The 18,774-nt window shown below is 35.2% G+C and overlaps 1 protein-coding gene across 1 annotated transcript in view; it reads left to right on the forward strand.

Moving 5' to 3' along the window:
* KIF6 (kinesin family member 6) overlaps nt 1-18,774 on the forward strand; it is a gene marked incomplete at its 5' end in the record, with an annotated part of 157,561 nt that overhangs the window by 35,183 nt on the left and 103,604 nt on the right. Inside the window, 4 exons of the mRNA XM_010161423.1 lie at nt 1,865-2,071; nt 7,870-8,013; nt 11,734-11,820; nt 15,102-15,205. Coding sequence (XP_010159725.1) covers nt 1,865-2,071; nt 7,870-8,013; nt 11,734-11,820; nt 15,102-15,205 — 542 coding nt within the window. The remainder of the gene's footprint in view (nt 1-1,864; nt 2,072-7,869; nt 8,014-11,733; nt 11,821-15,101; nt 15,206-18,774) is intronic.

The following is an 18,774-nucleotide window of genomic DNA, read 5'->3' on the forward strand; positions in this document are numbered from 1 at the left end:
TGAGTATTCATGGAATTGGATTCGCTGAATAAAGTACATTTTAATAGCGTATAACTTTTTCATGGTATAACTTCATTTTAAATATATTTGGGAATATTTTCTTGCTTGACACCTTTCCTTGAGCCTGTTTGTTTTCATTCCCATGCTACAACTCGCTTCCCCTTCATTTGTTCAGCTTCTCCTCTGAGAGCAGAGCGTGTGACAGCACTCGGCTCTGATGCTCGCTTCACAAGGCTGTGAAATGATCCTTACAAACCAGGCAGTTAAGCAGAGCCAGTGGCTTGCTTGCCTGCATTGTTCCAAATTCCTCATCTGTATAAACTAATGATCAAAACTCTTCCCCCTCTCCCTCTGAGCTTGGCTTTATTAGGTATAGCAACCTGAAACAAAATACTGTTAAGGCTGTAATTTCATTAGAGAATTTTCACCAAAACCTACAAGTGTACGCTATTCCTGCACACTACCACCTCATTCACACGATGTTTGCTGCCACTGTCAATTATTCTAACAGAACTGTTTTCTACAGCTGTGCTCTGACTGAATCAGGAAACTGATCCAGGTTAAATATCTATGGTTTGCAGACCTTTTTTTGTTTTCTTCGAGTTGGATCAGTTCCCAGAGACAGTTCAGTTGTGCTGGCACAATTAAGGCTGAAAAAAAAAAAGTCTTGGGAAATTGAAGGGGAGACAATTCAACCAAGATGTATGGCTGTTCATATTATTCCTGTTGAAGGAATATTCAGGTTGCAGTCTTTCTGTCCGTTCTGGAATAACAAGACACACCTTTAACACCTGCTAGGTGTTTAGCCTGTCCATAGAATGTTTGCTCCATAGTCTGCTTTGGTATGAAACCAAAAGCAATATGTTAGCATCTCTCATCTGAATTACAGGGTATGCCTAGATAAGTAATTACTCTAGAATAACAGAGGAATAGAGTATAGACAAGAGATTAATGTATTCAATTTAACCAGGAGTTTTAATCATCTTTTTAAACAGGTATAAATAGGTGTAGTTGCTAATAAATAATATTTATTTATTCATTTATTTCACTACCATGTTTTTTATTAACTTATTTCATACTCTATTTTTCGGCAAGATTTTATGCCCTGATAACAATGTAGTCATACTTGTTATAGTCTGTAAATAAAAATACTATTTATATGGTAGACCTATAATCTCCATGTATATTCTAAAGCTTTAGCTATTTACACATTGAGGATAATTAGGAGCTTCTTCAGGTATAAGTTTCCAACAACAGCTTGCTATAACTAACAAAAGATGCTTTAGATGTGTTAAGGAAGTGTGGCAGTAGCTATTCCAAATAAATATATTTAAAGCCAAGCCTCTTATGAAAACTGTCGTGCCACATAATATTCTGATATTGATTTTACCAAGTTAAATTTTTTTCATAGAAGTAATATAAATGTGAAAGTCTAAAGCCTAAACTCCTAGTCTTAGTTACACTGGTAGCTATCTAGCCCCCCCCCCCCAAAAAAAGGCGTATCAATGGAGAAATTCATAACTTCTTGGAGAACAGGGATTGGTAACTTCTCCTGTGATCAAGGTGCCCTTTTCTAGTATTCCTCAGCACAGTAAGGCCTTTGCTGATGTACTCACTGTTAGAGTATCTTGCTTAAGGATAGTTGCTTGTAGTACAATTTGTCCACATCAAAGTTATCTAAGTATTTGGCCAGAATGCGAGTGCCAGGTAAATCCTTTTGGGTTCTTCTTGCATGTTCGTTACAGGTGAAATAGTGGGGAAAAAAAATGGGTAGTTGATTTCAGTTGCTGGATTACTGAGCTATAAAAAGCTAAATTTATTTATTAAATAAACATTGAGGACTCTTCCTTTCTTTTCACTGTAGACTCCGATGAACCAAGCCTCAACCCGATCTCACTGCATTTTCACTATTCACATCTCCAGCAAGGAACCTGGATCTGCAACTATCCGGCACTCGAAGTTACACTTAGTAGACCTTGCTGGATCAGAGCGTGTTGCAAAGACTGGAGTTGGAGGTCACTTATTGACAGAAGCTAAATACATCAACCTGTCATTACATTATTTGGAACAGGTAAAACTGGGCTAGAGTTAAACATTTCACCATGTTCTACATTCTTATTTAGCAATGGGCAATGTTTTGGAAATATTGACTCCAATATTCTGTTAGTCTTGGGGTGTTTATTACAAGGGGTTTTTTTTAATGTTTGAGTTTATAGGTCTTCATTTGAAAAAACATATTTTAATTTAGGCAGAGCTTAACAATTGAGCAGTAAGGTTATAGTAGTTATACAGGGTAAAATTTAAAAAATAATTTTCTGTTTTTATTTGGAATGCTGAAGTTATTTACAAGATTGCAGCTATGTTTCTGCTAAAAATGTTCTTTATGATCCTCTTCCCCTTCCACAGCTGGGATCAGGATATACCACTCAAGAATCATTGAACTAAAGTCATTGGGTTTTGTTTGGTTCAAGTACTGTTAAATGGTAAAATATTAGGTTCTTCCATTATGTGTTGTTTTATTTCTCTGCCAATGTGAATCTTTGATCTCTTTGGGGCAGGAGTTACCTTTGTTAATGTATTTATGGAGTAGCCACTGTAACTTATTTTATACTGGTAGGACTCATAGATGCAACTGAAATAAGATTAAATCTCCAGAAATCTTTATCATTCAGCTGCTGAAATGCAAGCTGTCTCTTGATTTTAGGTGTACTAAAAGCTCTATCCCTCTTCCACTGTTGCCTTTTATTTTTCCTTTTTGGAAAAGGCAAATATGGAGAAAGTAGATTAATCCTGACTCATCTTACTAAATTTCTTTTGAAAAATAAACAAAGAATGAGTTAGGATAAAGGTGATGAAAGGACACTTTGAAGATGAAGCATTCCCGTAGAAAGGTTTGGTTAACAGACTACTACTATTATTATTATTATTATTATTTTTAACAATGTATTCTATAATATTGGTAATGATAATAATTATTATTGGGAGGTTTAAATTATTTTTACTCCACTGATCTGACATAATCATTTTCCCTTCTCAGCTACAAAAATAAGATGTTGCATCTTAGGATACTTGTAATTTTTGTGAATGTAATGAGTGATGAAAAAGAGACTGGTATCTTCTAGTAACTTTTCTTTCCACCAGTTCATAGGCATTGTCTGTATTCCATAACATTCCTTCCTTTCAGGTATTTCTTTTCAGTTTAGTATTTGTGGCATTGCTAAAAGACATTTATGCTTATTTATAAAAATCTAATGCATTTTACATTTGTCTCCCTGATCTGCTGTGATGTCTTCTATTCTACTGCTGTAAAGCACCAAGCAAAAATAAGAGGCACTGGGCAATCAGTGACATCTATTTTGTTGATGATGTGCTATTAAGTTGCAATCTTTGAAGATTTTTCAAGTGTGGATTTTAGACCTCACGCCTCTAAGAGAAATGAAGTTCTTAATAGATTCAATACATAATATTGTTTTCACTGTACAGTAAACACTGTTCCTATTGCAAAAAAAAAAAATCAATTTTTTGAGTTCTCCTGGAGAATACAGTAATTTTTTCCCAAGGCCTCTTTAGAAATTTTTATATACAAAAATAACAGGTCTGTGAGGCTGCCATTTAGTGGGACAAATGAATGGGGGGGGCAGGGGGAGGAATGACTTAACTCTAAAATTCAGATTTGTCCCTTTTACTTTATATTCCAGTATATGTGTTATTTAGTAAAATTTGCAGTTGAGGATATCCATTAAAACAGAAAATTTTGTGATTGTCTAAATGTGAAGATACCTAAAAACTTAGGATTAGGAAATATAACTGATTGTTCGACTTACTGGGAACAGTATTTTTCTTTTTTGTTTGTGTGCTTTTCTGTTAACAGGAAGAAATCTTAGATTTCATTTAATCTACTATCAGAAATTTTTCATCTGTCAAAAGAAGCAGTTTAAGGCACAGCAGGTGGCAGTCATTTACTATTATACTGAATTTTTTTCATAACCCCCATTTGTTTAAATTTTACCCTGAAGTAAAATGTCTGTCAGTTGTACTCATGGGAAATGGTAAGGGTAAGTGATTCTAAAAGAATCACTTCAGAATCATATAAATCATATTCAGGATCCCTCTTATTTATGTGTTTAGAATGCAACATGGGATGAGCTTCTGTGAGGTTGAATTTAATAATCTGGGTAGTGTGTTATGAGATACATAGATTTGATGTGCTGTAGAAGCATAAATATTCCTCCATCCACCATGCAACTTTTAACTTCTGTTGTAGAATAAATACTGTTGGAGATGAGCACCTTGGGTTCTGTCAGGGGTTGGGTATTGTTAATAAAAATTTTCTCTAATACTGAATAAAAGACCAGTGGGATTTGGGCCATTCAATCCTGACCTTGCAGTGATTGATATTGAAGTACAAGGATTCCTCAAAATGAGCTTATTTACATGCTCAACTATTCAGTTATCTACTGATGTTTTACTGTTATGCCATTTTTAAACAACTTGAATAATAAAATAGTCATGTAAAATGATTTGTGTCAAGATGACAATGGGAATACAGTTCTGTGTATCACACTTGGTCTACTCATTAAATAACTACAATGTGTTAAAAAAAAATCATCATATAAATCAGTGGCACTTTTTCTCCAAGTGGCCTCTATGTCTAGAGCAAAATGGAGTTGATAGTGTCATGCAGCTAATCTGCAACGGCACTAGGGACAATTTGGTTTTAGTGCCCACAGCTATTTGATGCATAGGTGCTCTCAAAAGCTCCTACTACCATATCTGGGTAGCTTCTGCGCTCTGCAAGATGCAGTAGCGTGTTCTGGAATTACAACTGCTTTTCTCTGTGTATGTGTAGGTATTCCATTCTGATACACAGCATAGGGTATCCGGGACCAAATTTAGAGTTACAGATTAACAGTGAGGCAGCCACATGCTTTGACATTATAGTGGGATTAGAACTACATGTAATTCCCTAAAATAACAATTCCCCATAATACAATGTTCCTACTGCTTTGATGAATATGCCTGTTAGCTGGCATTTAACTTGAGTTCCATTTTGGGAATGTAAAAGATTTTTATTTATTAGTGAATAATTGCTAACCATATTGCTATTTTTATTCACAACCTATAATAAGGTAATTTTCTGGGTTTGTTGTTTCCTAATTAACATATGCACATATTAGAATAACAGATAAACAGGAACTTCTTAATAATTTCAAGTGAAATACATACATTTGTTTCTGATTAGCAAATCATTATTTTTTGGGGGGTGACTTATTTCCAGCAAGACCTGTAGTATTTACTGGAGGAGAGAAGCGTATGTTGTTCAAAAAGTGAGAATGCTTGTAAGAAAACTACAAGCAAACAAACTACATGACAATGGCAGTAGAGTTTGGATTTTTTTTTCTCTAAGAACCAGAGCTTCAGCTTATAAACTCTTCTAGAAATGGGAGGTGGGATAGGAGACTTAATTGGCAGAAATCTGAAGAGTGGGGGGTGTGAACAGGAATCTGGAAGGATTCTGGATACGGATCAAAGGCAGTGTCAGAGGTCTGGAGACTGCAGACAGGAGAAAAAAAGGAGACCTCTGGAGTAGGCATATGGCTTTAGAGCACGTGATACACTAAACAGCAAGATACCGATGTAGCTGATAGCTCTGTACTTGACGTACCCCAAAATCCTCATTGGAGGATGCTCTGAGAACATGTACAGACTGCCTGTTGGCATGAGGTACTGGTGCAGATCCATTCTCTGTGTGAAATTACTGCTTGCACAAAGGTTGTGATCATCAACAGGCACTCTTGTGCACAGTTCATATCATAACCATGTATGAATCTCAGGCCTTCCTTTATGCTTAACAATATTTCCAAAAGTTTCAGTGAAGTTATTAGTGAGTGATTGTACCTGCTCTATGCTATTATGTTTCATATCAGATGCAATTTTGCAAAAAGTGACAGATTTTACATTTAAAAAATTAATTAGGACTTAAAGTGGTTTGTTTGACCCACTCAAAATGGAACTTTGTGCCTTCAATTATGTTAAATTAGCATATTACAGTCCTTTTTCAGTAACATTATTAAGGTTTTTAAGCTTAGACTTACCAGTATTTAAAAAAAAAAAAAGGGCGAAACTAAAACAAACCCCAGACCTGTCCAAAGGATAATAACACCTTCTTTTTTGACTGTGTAAAAATGAGACAATGTTCTGATTATCACATTGGTTGGCTCTTAGAAGATTTAGTTCAGATCCTGTACAGGTGGACTGTATCACTTTGTGAAAGAACATCCTTCCCCTCTCCTTCAGATTTCTCCTCTTTCTCTTCCAGATTCCTTGATTGGATTATAAAGATTAATTTAGTGATTCTGGTGAGGTTTTGCTAAGGGGACTTAAATCCATCATCTGTGACAGTACAGTGGCTCCTGCATCATGAGAGCTGGTCACAGCTTTTCACTGGCATTGTGGGATGGTTCAGATTCTACGTGGGCTACAGATGTCCTCTGTGAACTTCAGAAAAAATGAACTTCTCTGAAACACAGTTCACATTTCTGACGAAAATAACGTATCTTTCCTCTGGCCTCTTTCCCATCTTGTCTATACAGATTTTAGTCTCCGCGTGGCAGAGACTGAGAATGTGCTTACTAAAGTGTACACCAAACTACTATAAGGTTTCTGTGTGATATTATAAACTAAAAAGAGAGATAGCATATTTCTATCTAACAAGTTGTAATACATGAGTTTTGAAAACCTAGATGCAGGAATGGATTTCCAGATTCCTTTACAAGATGGTAATTTTCATATTATGCATTCCTCCCTCTCAGGGCTGCCAGTGTGATTTATAGTCATAAGAATTTTTTTACTTTCTAAAGACCGTTAAGAGAAACCAGTGCCAAAAAAAGTTGCTACTAAATTGTGTAAAATAACAATTCTTTTAAGTGCAACATAAACAAAATATATGCTGGTGTGTAACACCTATTAAAAGAAAAACAAATTCTAATCATTTAAGATAGCTTGCACGACTCGTAGGTACAGTTTTTCAGTACAGTGCTTGACCAGATAAGAGTTCAAATTCTTTTATATCACAATAGATCATGGGGTAATCTAACTTTTTATATAGTAATAATTAAGTTAATTATTAAATTTTAACTTTGTTATATTAATATTAATCCATATTAAATTTATATTTAAGATTAAAATTTGAAGATTATTTAAAATTAATAAAGAGATGACAGTTTCATAATGTAAACAGATGAGAAAGGCAACAGAGAATAGTAGGTGTACCATTTCCTTTTTGGCCAAGGCATGTATATTCTAAAATGAATTATTTCATTCCAGCATTACACTGTGATCATATACCATCTTATTTGTGTTCAGACTCACTTTTCAAGATATTTTCTCAGAAATAAATGTGTTGACCCCTCTAAGAACCACATGCTTTAAGAACGTGTAGTTTTAAAAGCATGCTTTAGCAAATAGTAAGGAAGTTTTTACTTGAACACTATCCATACTTTATTATTACACTAAGAAAAATACAAGGAAGATTTTGAGTAATTTCTTGTGTCTTAGAAAATTCTGTGACTTTAAGCTTACCATGTTCAGTTTGCATGTTGCTGAGAGGTTCTAAAACTAGGGTGTGAGAAAATTAAGTTTATTCATTCTTTAATGTCCACGTCCTGTGAACACATATAAACATACTGAAATTTAAATTGAAATTATTTCAGTAAAATCAGTGGGTTTGCAGCTAACTGGGTGCATGAGCGTAGTTTTGTTGCATCAGAAGTTTAAGTTCCTGAGCAGATTGGTTTTGTTCTTTTTATGTGTCAGTCGTTAATAGACATGTAAATTTAAGTGTCTTTTCTATTTTTGCTATTGTTTCAGGTAATAATTGCCCTTGCAGAGAAAAACCGATCCCACATTCCTTACCGAAACTCCATGATGACCTCAGTGCTAAGAGACAGCCTAGGAGGAAACTGCATGACTACCATGATAGCAACGCTGTCTGTAGACAAAAGAAATATAGATGTATGTTATATCTATTTTCAACAAAAACATTTTCACTTCTCTAAAGTTTCTGTTCTTTTGACTTTTATTACAGTTTGCAATTCAAGTGTGAATGCTTTCATTCTTATCCTTAAAAAAAAAAAAAGTGTTTCCAGAAGATAATTTTATCAGTGGAAATTGCAGTAAGATGTAGACAAATAGTTTAAGAAATGTGCTTTTCTCTAAGCAACCTCGAGCCAAGGGGCAGTTGGGAAATGACTTACACCTAGTAATTAACTGTATTTTTCTTTTTTTAAATTTACTGTTTTTGTGATGAATATGTCTTTGAGTTATGAAAATGCATTTCCAATGAATTTTCCACAGGACATACTGGTTATATCTAGAAGTAGATTATGGATCACACTGAAAGGCTTGGCAGAACTTCTGTAGACTTCTTTGAGTTGAGACTGTTGAGTATGGTAGATAACTGGAGAGTTAACTCTGGGGAAGAGGAAATTGGGTAGGATGATTTGGGATTTTTGGAAATATTTTCCAGTACTTTTATCTCTCTTCACCAATTTCCTGCAGTAGAACTATATGTAGTGATGTTTCCTTCTTGTTTATTAAAAGGGCTCTAGTGAATGGGGCTACATCTGGCTGGCGACTGGTCACCAGTGCTGGTTGACATATTCGACACAAGCCAGCAGTGTGCTCTGGCAGCCAAAATGGCACACCGCATCCTGGGGTGCATCACGCACAGCACAACCAGAGGGGATTATCCCCCTGTATTCAGTGTTAGTGCAGCCTCACCTTGAGTGCTGTGTGCAGTGCTGGGCCCCACGATGTAAGAAGGATGTAAAGTTCCTTGAATGCCTCCAGAGGAGGGAAACAAAGCTGGTGAAAGAACTGGAAAGAATGTCCTGTGAGGAGCGGCTAAGGCCTGGGCTTGTCTAGTTTGGAGAAAAGGAGGTTAAGGGGTGACCTCATTGCTCTCTACAGCCCCCTGAGGAGGGCAAGTGGAGAGGGAGGTGCGGATATGTTCTCCCTGGTATCCAGTGATAGGATGCGTGGGAATGTTTCAGAGCTGCACCAAGGGAGGTTTACACAAGACATTAGGAAGCATTTCTCTACCTAGAGGGTGGTCAAACACTGGAACAGGCTTCCTAGAGAGGTGGTCGATGCCCCAGGCCTGTCAGTGTTGAAGAGGCATTTGGACAATGCCCTTAACAATATGATTTAACTTATTGAGCCCCAACTTGGTCAGGCAGTTGGACTAGATGATCGCTGTAGTTCTCTTCCAGCTGAAATAGTATATTTTATAATATGTTATGTGAATACATAGAACCCTGCTCAAAGCCAATTATAATCTATTTATTTCCTGATTTCCATAACATTGAAGCATTCTAATGTGAATAACCAAAAAACCCCCCACTGTTAAGCCTTAAGACTCTTTATGAAATACAGTGGAAAGCATTATACTAAAACCATACTTCATCTAGTTGAAGACTCTTTTTGCTTCAGAAAATGGACTTTGCTGTTAAATGAAAACAGATTGTTCAGACTTGCAAAAATGTAATTATGCAAGCATAATGTCTGGTGACAAACGCAACTGGGTGAGCTTGTTAATGACTGTGTTTTAGGCACTGTGAGATAGGCATCCTTTTGTGTATTTATCTCACACTGAGATCTAGGTTTCTGTTTTGAGAATATTTAGCAGAAGAAATTATCTAAAGTAACTGCTGACAATTTTCATATTCTTGCTTTAACATATACCATCTACACAGCAGGCCTTCCTAAGTCCTCTCAAAAATAAATTAAAAAAAGAATCCCAACCTTGGTCCCCAGAATCTGATACGTGCAAGTAATATTAGGACAGACGTTAAGTCAATTGCTAAATATTAGAAAATGTTCGAACTAGAATAGGTGCATAATTGTAATTTGGAGTTCTGTGGGTCATTACGCATAGTTATGTTTTGTTTGCTTGTTTGTTTGGCTTTTTCCGTTGGGTATGCATTTCATTCACAAAGGAAGCACAAGACAATTACTCCCAGTATGAACTGAAGTTGTATAATAAAAACAACTTTCTTAAAGACTTAGGTTTGTCTCTTGCAATGGAAGCAGTGAAGCAGAAAATTCAAAGTAAGAAACGGCCCTCTCATGAAGAGGACAATTAAAATATGATCCAAGAGAACTAGAATGTATTCCTACTTCTACCAAAGAGTTTGTATACAATTTCTCACGTCACTTACATCATGTTTTTTGTACTGTGGAATGCTTGAAAGAAGGTGTTGATTCTGAATTGTAGATAAATGACTTATAGCCATAACTGAAGTAGAACGGAAGCTTTTTTGAACAGAATATCATATAATGATAATCAAAATGTTTGTTTGGTACTTTTGACTTCATCTTCACTTTTAGCATTCCACACACTCGCAGCAAATCAATACCTGTAGGGTTTATTGGTTAATTTTTGTAAATCCCTCAGGTACCAGAACGATAAGCATGACAGAAAAAAATGATGAGGAAATCAGTGGCTGTCAGTTCTGATTACCATTTTGATGTTGTAGAATAAATAGATCATAAGCTTACATATTGAACACTGAAAATTGAATTGATTAGCTACTCAATTTAACATATGCTTCACACTGAACTGGGCAAAGAGGTCTGGTGGAAATGTATGTATGTGCACTGTACATATAGTTGTACTTAATATATGTATAGAACTTAATTAAAATCACATTAGCTGATCATCATGGCACCTGAACTGTTCAGCAGAGGCTACCATAGAGTCCAGCTAAGACTGTGTGCACCTCTTAACTGTAAAATCTTCCTTTGCTTTCCTTGAAAATGCTTTGATTCTGTGTATATATATTATGTCTTTGGCAATAAACACCAGTATCTTTCTTCATGTAACCCTAATTCAGATACCATCCCTACAAGCACTGAGACAGAAGTCCTGTGGGTACATTCATATATTTAAGTTGGTATTTTCATATATTGGATGACTGAAAACTGCAGAATTACTTTGATTCCAAAATCTGTAACAGTAGTAAAGTTCTCTTAGTGTATGGGTTATGTGTACATTCTTACATTTTAAATGCAGTCTGGCACATCTCAAAATCTTAGCATACAGTTTATCAAGCATCATTGGAGCTTTTAGGCTACTGCATGATGGTTTATTCTTTGAGCTAACTGAGAACAGTTGCTGGCTTTTTATTCATTAGGCAGGTAAGTCCTCTAGCAGGGTCTGGCGTGTAAGTATCAGCTGATCTCAAAGGAGGGAACCGTATTTAGGGTTCCTGGATTTCATTCTGTGCCCTAGATGGAGGAATGCACTGATTGTCACAGAGTCTCTGCCACAAACTCTTGTTACTCCTGGACTTCCACTCTTCCCTTCATCTCTTTTCCCAGCTTCTTTTGCATACGCTTCTATAGTCCCATTTTCACTAAAAAAATATGCTTCCAGTTGATTTTCTCTTTTGCTCATAATTCAAAACTTTTTACCTCCCATGTAGTATGGCTTTCTTAACCTTTAGTGCCAGCTGAGGTCTCATTTGAAACACCATTGATCAGGGCATTGACTGGGTCAATAAAATGTATACTACAATTTGACAGTTTTATCTGTCACTAACCTGATTTCCCTTGAATATTGTTGTTTTGCAATATGAAATGACATATAACTTCTGTAAAATATATGAAAAATAGAAACAGTTTGACTTCATTAGCAGCCAACTGCCTTTTTTTTTTTTCCCTTTCTTCCAGGAATCTATATCAACCTGCAGATTTGCACAGCGAGTTGCTCTTATTAAGAATGAAGCAGTTCTTAATGAAGAAATTGACCCCAGATTGGTGAGAGTTGTCTGGGGGCAGAGGGAAGGAGACTGCTTTTTTTAAGTTTTAATAATCAATACTAGTCAACTAGATGTTGAAGATTTTATACTGAATCATCCTATTAATTTTTCTTGTTGCAAGTTCCAATTTTTTATGGAAAATAACAACTTTTTTCTTTTGGTCATAATTATAGTTGAATGGACCTTTATAAACCTCAAAAGTATTCATCATCTCTTAAGACATCTGAGGAACAATGGTCACTTTCATTATCATCTTTGTGTTGCTTCTTTTCTTTTCTAAATTGTAGAAACAGATAATTAGATGTTCTCAAAACTCTAAAAATCTACTAAGGTTACTAGTCACTTGATGAAGGTACGCTGCTAAACTGAAACAGCTCTTGTACTAAAAAGCTAAGAAACACACAGATACAGGCCTTCATTGAGATTGGTCCAAAGAAGGCTTTTGCTAGGAAGAAAGAACTCTTTAAAATTACCATTAGGACAAAAGGAACTGAGATGTAGAAATAGGATTTTCACACTAAAGCATTAGGCTGGTGTTCACATCCCAAAGAGCAGCAGAGAAGCTCTGCAGACTGGATTGAGGATTTAGGAAGTACAGAGAAGGATAGAAGTAATAATCCACATTGGTAAAGCACAGAACATTTCTGCATAAAATACCCCAAGTTTCTTCTTTTAATGGGTAAAATTATTACTATATTTCTGAATTTCTCATGAATAATTTGTAATAACAAGTTTTATGTATTTTGTTCCCATATGACCCTCTGAACTAGCTAGGAAATGCTTTCTCCATGAATACTAGATTATATAACATAAGTATTTGTCTAAAAATTGAGGAATTAGATGATTGATCATTTAATTCAATATTACTGGATGGCAATTAACATATTTCAGTTACTGTTAATGATTCTACTTTTATTTTCTCTTGTCCTTGAAGTTCAAAGAGAATAGGAGATTCTTGTCAGATTATCTGCTGTTTTTTCTTTATTTTTTTGTTCTTTCCAAACAATTTCAAACAGTAACAGCATCACAAAAAAAATCCAAAACATAAACCCTGTAGGCACTGACAATTTCCTCATTTCTGTCTTTGTTTTTTTCTTTCCTACGTAGCCTTTATAGTAGCAAATCATGTTAAACTTTTCTTCCATGGCCACAGAAGCCTTTGATTGAGGGTAGAACACATGCAGGCTCCTGAACATTTACTACATCCTGTGGAGCTATACTCCACGAGTTTGGTATGTCTCACTCTGCAGAATCATTTAGCAAGTAAAGCAAAAGTGGACTGAGAGAGAGTTAGAAAAGCATCCCCCCTGGTGGAAGAGGCAGGGGAACACAGGTACCTAGACACTATATGGCTCTGTGCTCACTCTGGAATTTGGTGCCGGTGTTCTGAGGGTGCAACCTGATTGTTCAGTGAAGTGCTGGATTTACAATGAATGCATGCTTTATAAGGGAGTACATAATGCCTTTTGATAGAATCGAGTTAAATCTGACTGCTGTGTGTCGTCTTCATAATGGAGACTTCCTGACTGCGGAGCTTACTAAGATGATCTTCTACCTACTCTACTTTTTAAGCAACTCAGCTTTAAACCTCTCACTCATGACCAAAGGATTTGAGTTAAACTGAAAACTGATCTGTTGAGCCTGAATTAAATCTAATCCCCTCTGGCATTTATTTAAAAATAGAAATGAAAATATTATGCTTCTGTAGATTTTTGTCTTAATAATACTTGAAAATCAGTCTTTTATCCATGTCCTGAAAATGGCATTTCTGTTGTTGTCAGATTGAGGTTAATCATAAGATATTTCAACATTGAACAGGGGTGGCACTATCAGTTCAGCTTTCTGCCCTTTTATACTCCAGCCCCAAAGTTTATTTTATTGACTCAGTAATTGGCACAGACTACATCAGAGTGTGGCACCAGAGTGAGGCAACCTAAAATCAGGTTAAAATATTTAGCCTGCAATACTCTTGAACTCTTGCAACATCTGTAATTAACAGTTCACTAACTTAATAGATTAAGACTAATAGATTAATAGATTAAATAAAATATTATATACTGTATGTAGTGTAGAAAATATTATAGTAACAAACGTGTCATCCGTAAGTTTAGAGTTAAAAGAAATAATCGTATGTATGTTTAGAATATTTTGATTTTTAAGGAATAAATACTCATTCAAAGTTTAGGAAGTCATGGTTAAATTTAAAAGTTAAAAGAAACACAAATGTTTCAAGGAATTTTAACATCTAACTAAAATGTGACATCAGTTTCAACAGTCTTACTTCTAGGAAGTGCACACAATCAACAGTGGTTCATTTTTCCTTGAAAACATTCTGCTCCTAGAAACCTATTTTGCACGTGGAATCAGTGTACTCTTATCCATCTAAAAATATCATTTGACTCCTGATACGCTTGAACCATTATAAGGTGCCGCAACGTTAAAATGGTCAACTATAAAGTATCCAAGAACTAGCTCATTCATATTTTTTAGACTTAAGGGTTTGTGTATTGTCCCCACTTCGTAGAATTTGGCTTTGGAAAGACAATGATTTGTAAAATATAGTTTTATAGAAATATCTTTTCCAAAAGTACCAGCGTAAATAATGAGCTATTAGAATTTAAAAATCTAGTGCAGTTCTCCAAGTCACTTTCTCAGTCATAACTATTCTTTCATGCAAGTTAATTTCATCATATTGGTTTATACTGTTTGTTTGTTGTTAACAACTGATACATCCACCAATTATAGTATGCTATAATTCTAATGAGTGAAATGTTATGCAAGCAAGAAAAGCTAAGTTTAAAATGCTAAGATACGGTTTTAGTATTTTTGTATCTAAAGGGAAGGTAAATTAAAAAAAAAAAAAATCACTTTTGGTGTGTATTTGTCCCTTCTCCAACAAAGACATCAGTTCTATTTTAAATGTGTTTTCATTACTAACAGGCAAAACTAATGAGTCAGAAAGCATTTTTTTTTCTTCCCATGGCAAATTATTTTTCTCTTTTGCAAATAATCTTTTGAACTTTTTCTGTATAGTCATGTCTTCTAACATAGAATTTACTGAGTTTGGAAGACTTCTCTTGTTTTTGTAAATGGAAAAGGGGAAAAAAAAGTGCTTGGTGTATTCAGGGCATTTGGTCTGTTTTTTAAAAGGAGATGTTGTTTAAAAAAAAAGAGAAAACCGAACTATAATATTTCCTTAAACTCAGCCTTCTAATGCAAAAATCATAAGCTAGCTATTAATTTGTAGGTGATGCTTGGTTTATGCCTTGCTGTTTATAGATGATTGTCCAGCTGAAAAAGGAGATCCAGGAGTTGAAGGATGAGCTGGCGCTGGTGACTGGCAAACAAAGGACGTCAGAGCTTTCACAAGAAGAGCTGCTTCAGTAATGGCTTACATTTTTTTCATTTTCTTCTTTTGTGGTGATGCTTTTCATCAGTTTCTTTTTTGGAATAAATATTTAAATTCATCTCAGAGTTTTAAACTTCTCTGAGTGAATAATAAAGTGAAGTTAGGTGCCAGGTTATAATGGCAGTATTCCATGAAAAGCTGTATGAGGCTGCTGGCTGTGGTTTTGCAGCCTCAGCTTTGAGGAAGTGAAGCAAAGTAAACGCAAAGGATGGAAATGCCTGTCAGATGCCAGGCAAAAAGAAGTGTTGTATAATAGTGCAGAATGAAAAAACAGTCTCTCTCAAAACCGGATATATGATCCAAGTAGAATTCAAGAAATATTCTTTGTGCTGAGAAGTATCCTGCTGCAGTGTTAGTTTGACGTAAGCCAAGAGAAATCTTACATTTCTTGTACACAATTAATCAATGTCTTAAAAGCCAAATATTACATTTTTTTGCTGAGCATACTATTGAAAATGCATGATTAATTCATCTTACAGTTTTTTGTAACAGATCGGTACAGCGTGTAACAACTTTCTATATATAATGTAGAAATATTTACTTAAGTCTAAATATTCACATTAACTAAATTCAATTCACAGTTTTTCAAAATTGATTCTGTAGGATGGACCTATTTTGTCTCTGTGCCTCATCTGCATAAAGAAAATAGTAACTGCCTAGAGATTTTGTTTGGTTAGTATATTAATGGTAACTAAGTTAAAGCTGTGAGTATTTTTAGTCTTATTTTAATTTACCCTTGGAACTGGTCCAGAAGAAAGCTACCAGTGCTAACACTTTGCCCTGACATGCAGGAGGTTCTGGATACATGAGGAGAAGCTGCTGCCTTGAACCTTGAGTTTCTCATGTAGCTTGTTGTCATTATTAATTTTTGGGTTTGACTATTTTGGTTTATTTTTGTTCAGAAACTAAATGACATCCGTATCAAGGATGAGATGCTAGGTAGCATTATGTATAGATTTCTTTTACACCATTAATCTGAGTCATTATTAGCATAGGCAGTTACCGGTATAATCTCCCAGAAATGTCCCCTAAGTTCCCACTAGGTTAATATTTATTTATCACTCTGCCCAAAATTATGGGAGTCAAATGCACCAAGAACATTATAGAGCGGCAGCAGATGTGACAAAATCAAGCCAGAGAAAGAAAATTAAAGAAACAACAAGAATAGAGAGCTGTCTTTTCCTTTACATGAAAAATGGAGTGCCCTTATTAGCTAGTTTATGTTGACCCTGACGGAACTAGCCCATCAGAAGATGAATGACTCCCAATGACTTTATGCAGATGTACTTACATAATCTATGTATTCATTTAAAGATGTACTTTCCTAATATTATTGTAAAAATCGGTCACATAAGTTTTCTACTGTGGTCTTGTTTGCTGTTCTTTTTGTATAGGGAAACTGAGTTTATGGAAATCATTTAGGTTTTTTAGGCCATGCTCACGATTCTTACTTCCTAAAATTTCCGACCTTACTTTATAAGTAGTGGTCTTATAAATGGGAATGGATTCACAGTTGATGAAAGTTTTTACTATGAATATGCAAAGGAAAACTAGGAATGTACCATCTGCATACAGTTGCACTATCACATACCTCTGTCAGGCCTTGTTTCAGAAACGTGTGACTAAAAAGTGTAGCTGTTGTATGGTTTTCCTTTTTAGTTAGCACAGTATATAGTGTGTTACTATGGTCAGAAGAGATTCCTTCTGATATCATTGCATCCCATTCTTCCAGAAAGAAGCAGGGAGCAGACCTTAATGCATATCTACCTGTAATAAGATACAGAAGGAGAAAAAACTAGTTTTTTTCATTTATTTATGTTTAATCAGGCTCACGTAGCACATCTGCTCATTGTTTCAGAAATTATTTCTTTCTTGGAACGAATGCTCTGCACTTTAAGTATAGAACAAAATTTAGCACTGCTGACTGACATACAATACTTTTCCTGAGGATCAATAACAAATGAGGAACTCAACTAACCTCATCGGTCATAAATGCCATATAATGGCCTTGTTCAAAAATCATTATGTTTAATGTAGACTTAAAGTGGAAAAAAGAATTAGTTATACAGAGTTTTTTATGGGTAGCATATTTTCAAGCAGACATCAGAACTTGCTGATAGAGAATAACTGTCATATACATGAGTCAGACTCTCTTATTAATACTATGTGCTGTAGCTGCATGGAATGTTGAAAGAGAAGTCAATCTTTTTTAAACAGTTTAAGTGGGGGAGAATATGAAACAAGGTTTTAGGAGTTTTGCATTTTTTGTGTTCTTGTAATCAGAATGTTCACAGGTAACTGACTGATGTGGACTAAACATCCATATGAAAGTATGATGAAATGATAATATGAAAAGACACTACTTCAATGAACATATCTTTCTGTGGTTTTGAACACATATGTTTTGAGCTTGCTTCTGTATGACCATAATATTTGTGACCATGCTGGTTTACATCTGTCTGAACCTCCTGTCCATAAATGTCCTGGACATTTATGGAAATCTACAGATAACATCTAAGTGTTCTGTCTCCACTTAGAGTCTATCAATGCATAACACAACAAATCTTTATGACAATTCTGCTTATTGAGACAGGCCTTCTGAGTTTGGACGTACTCATTATCTGGAGAGTTTGTTCACATTACAGAATACATATACAAACAAGTAGTCCAAACAGAAGCATTGACCTGAATAAGGGCTGATAAAGTCATGATTTACTGTTACTGGAATATGTATATGTTGTGGTTTACATCTAATATTGTAATGAAAACCAAATAATATTACTTATCAAGAGGCATATGGATCAGATTGTTATGACAGAGAGAAGAGGAAAAGAAACATGGTATAGATGATCATGCATCATACAGTGTTGCACTTTTATTTAGAGTTGCCATCAAAAAATGGTTCGTAGGGGGATGGTGCTGTAGGGGCTTCCAGACAGAACAAGCTTATTTTGGTTTGGGTTTAGGCTTTTTCTACTATGCGAGATAAGAAATTGCAGTTAGGGTCATTGTGGATTTCAAACAGTATTTAGACATTTCTGCTTAATTTATCTTGTTTAAACTTAAATAAACTCTATCTTCACATGTATATGTACATGGGCATATATATATAAATAATCCAAGATATGTTTTACTACTACTTATTCTGATAGTTCATACATATTTCGAGTGAAGTCTGACCAAAATTACTCTGCTGAAAGGATTCTGTACCATTATTTTTTAAAATTTATTCTTTGATTCTGAACACAAATGATCAAAGGTAAAGAACATGTAAATTAAAAACTCCGTGGACTAAGTACATATTTATATTATGATCTCTGTAAAAGTCTTTCTCTCAGGCACTTTTCAGTAGCAGAAGCATGCCAGAAAGAAATTGGGTCCAGTGATACATGTCTAAATCCAATAATACCTTTTTCGCCTAATAAGATACTTATGTTGCAGGAAAGTAGTGTAAGTGATTGTGCTGGGTTTAATCAGGAAAGAGTTAACTCTCTTTACCGTGGCTGCTAGGTAGCTGTTTCCGGATGCAGAGGACAGACCTGG

The sequence above is a fragment of the Eurypyga helias genome, unplaced genomic scaffold (genome assembly GCF_000690775.1).
Source record: "Eurypyga helias isolate BGI_N326 unplaced genomic scaffold, ASM69077v1 scaffold4031, whole genome shotgun sequence".
NCBI lineage: Eukaryota > Metazoa > Chordata > Aves > Eurypygiformes > Eurypygidae > Eurypyga > Eurypyga helias.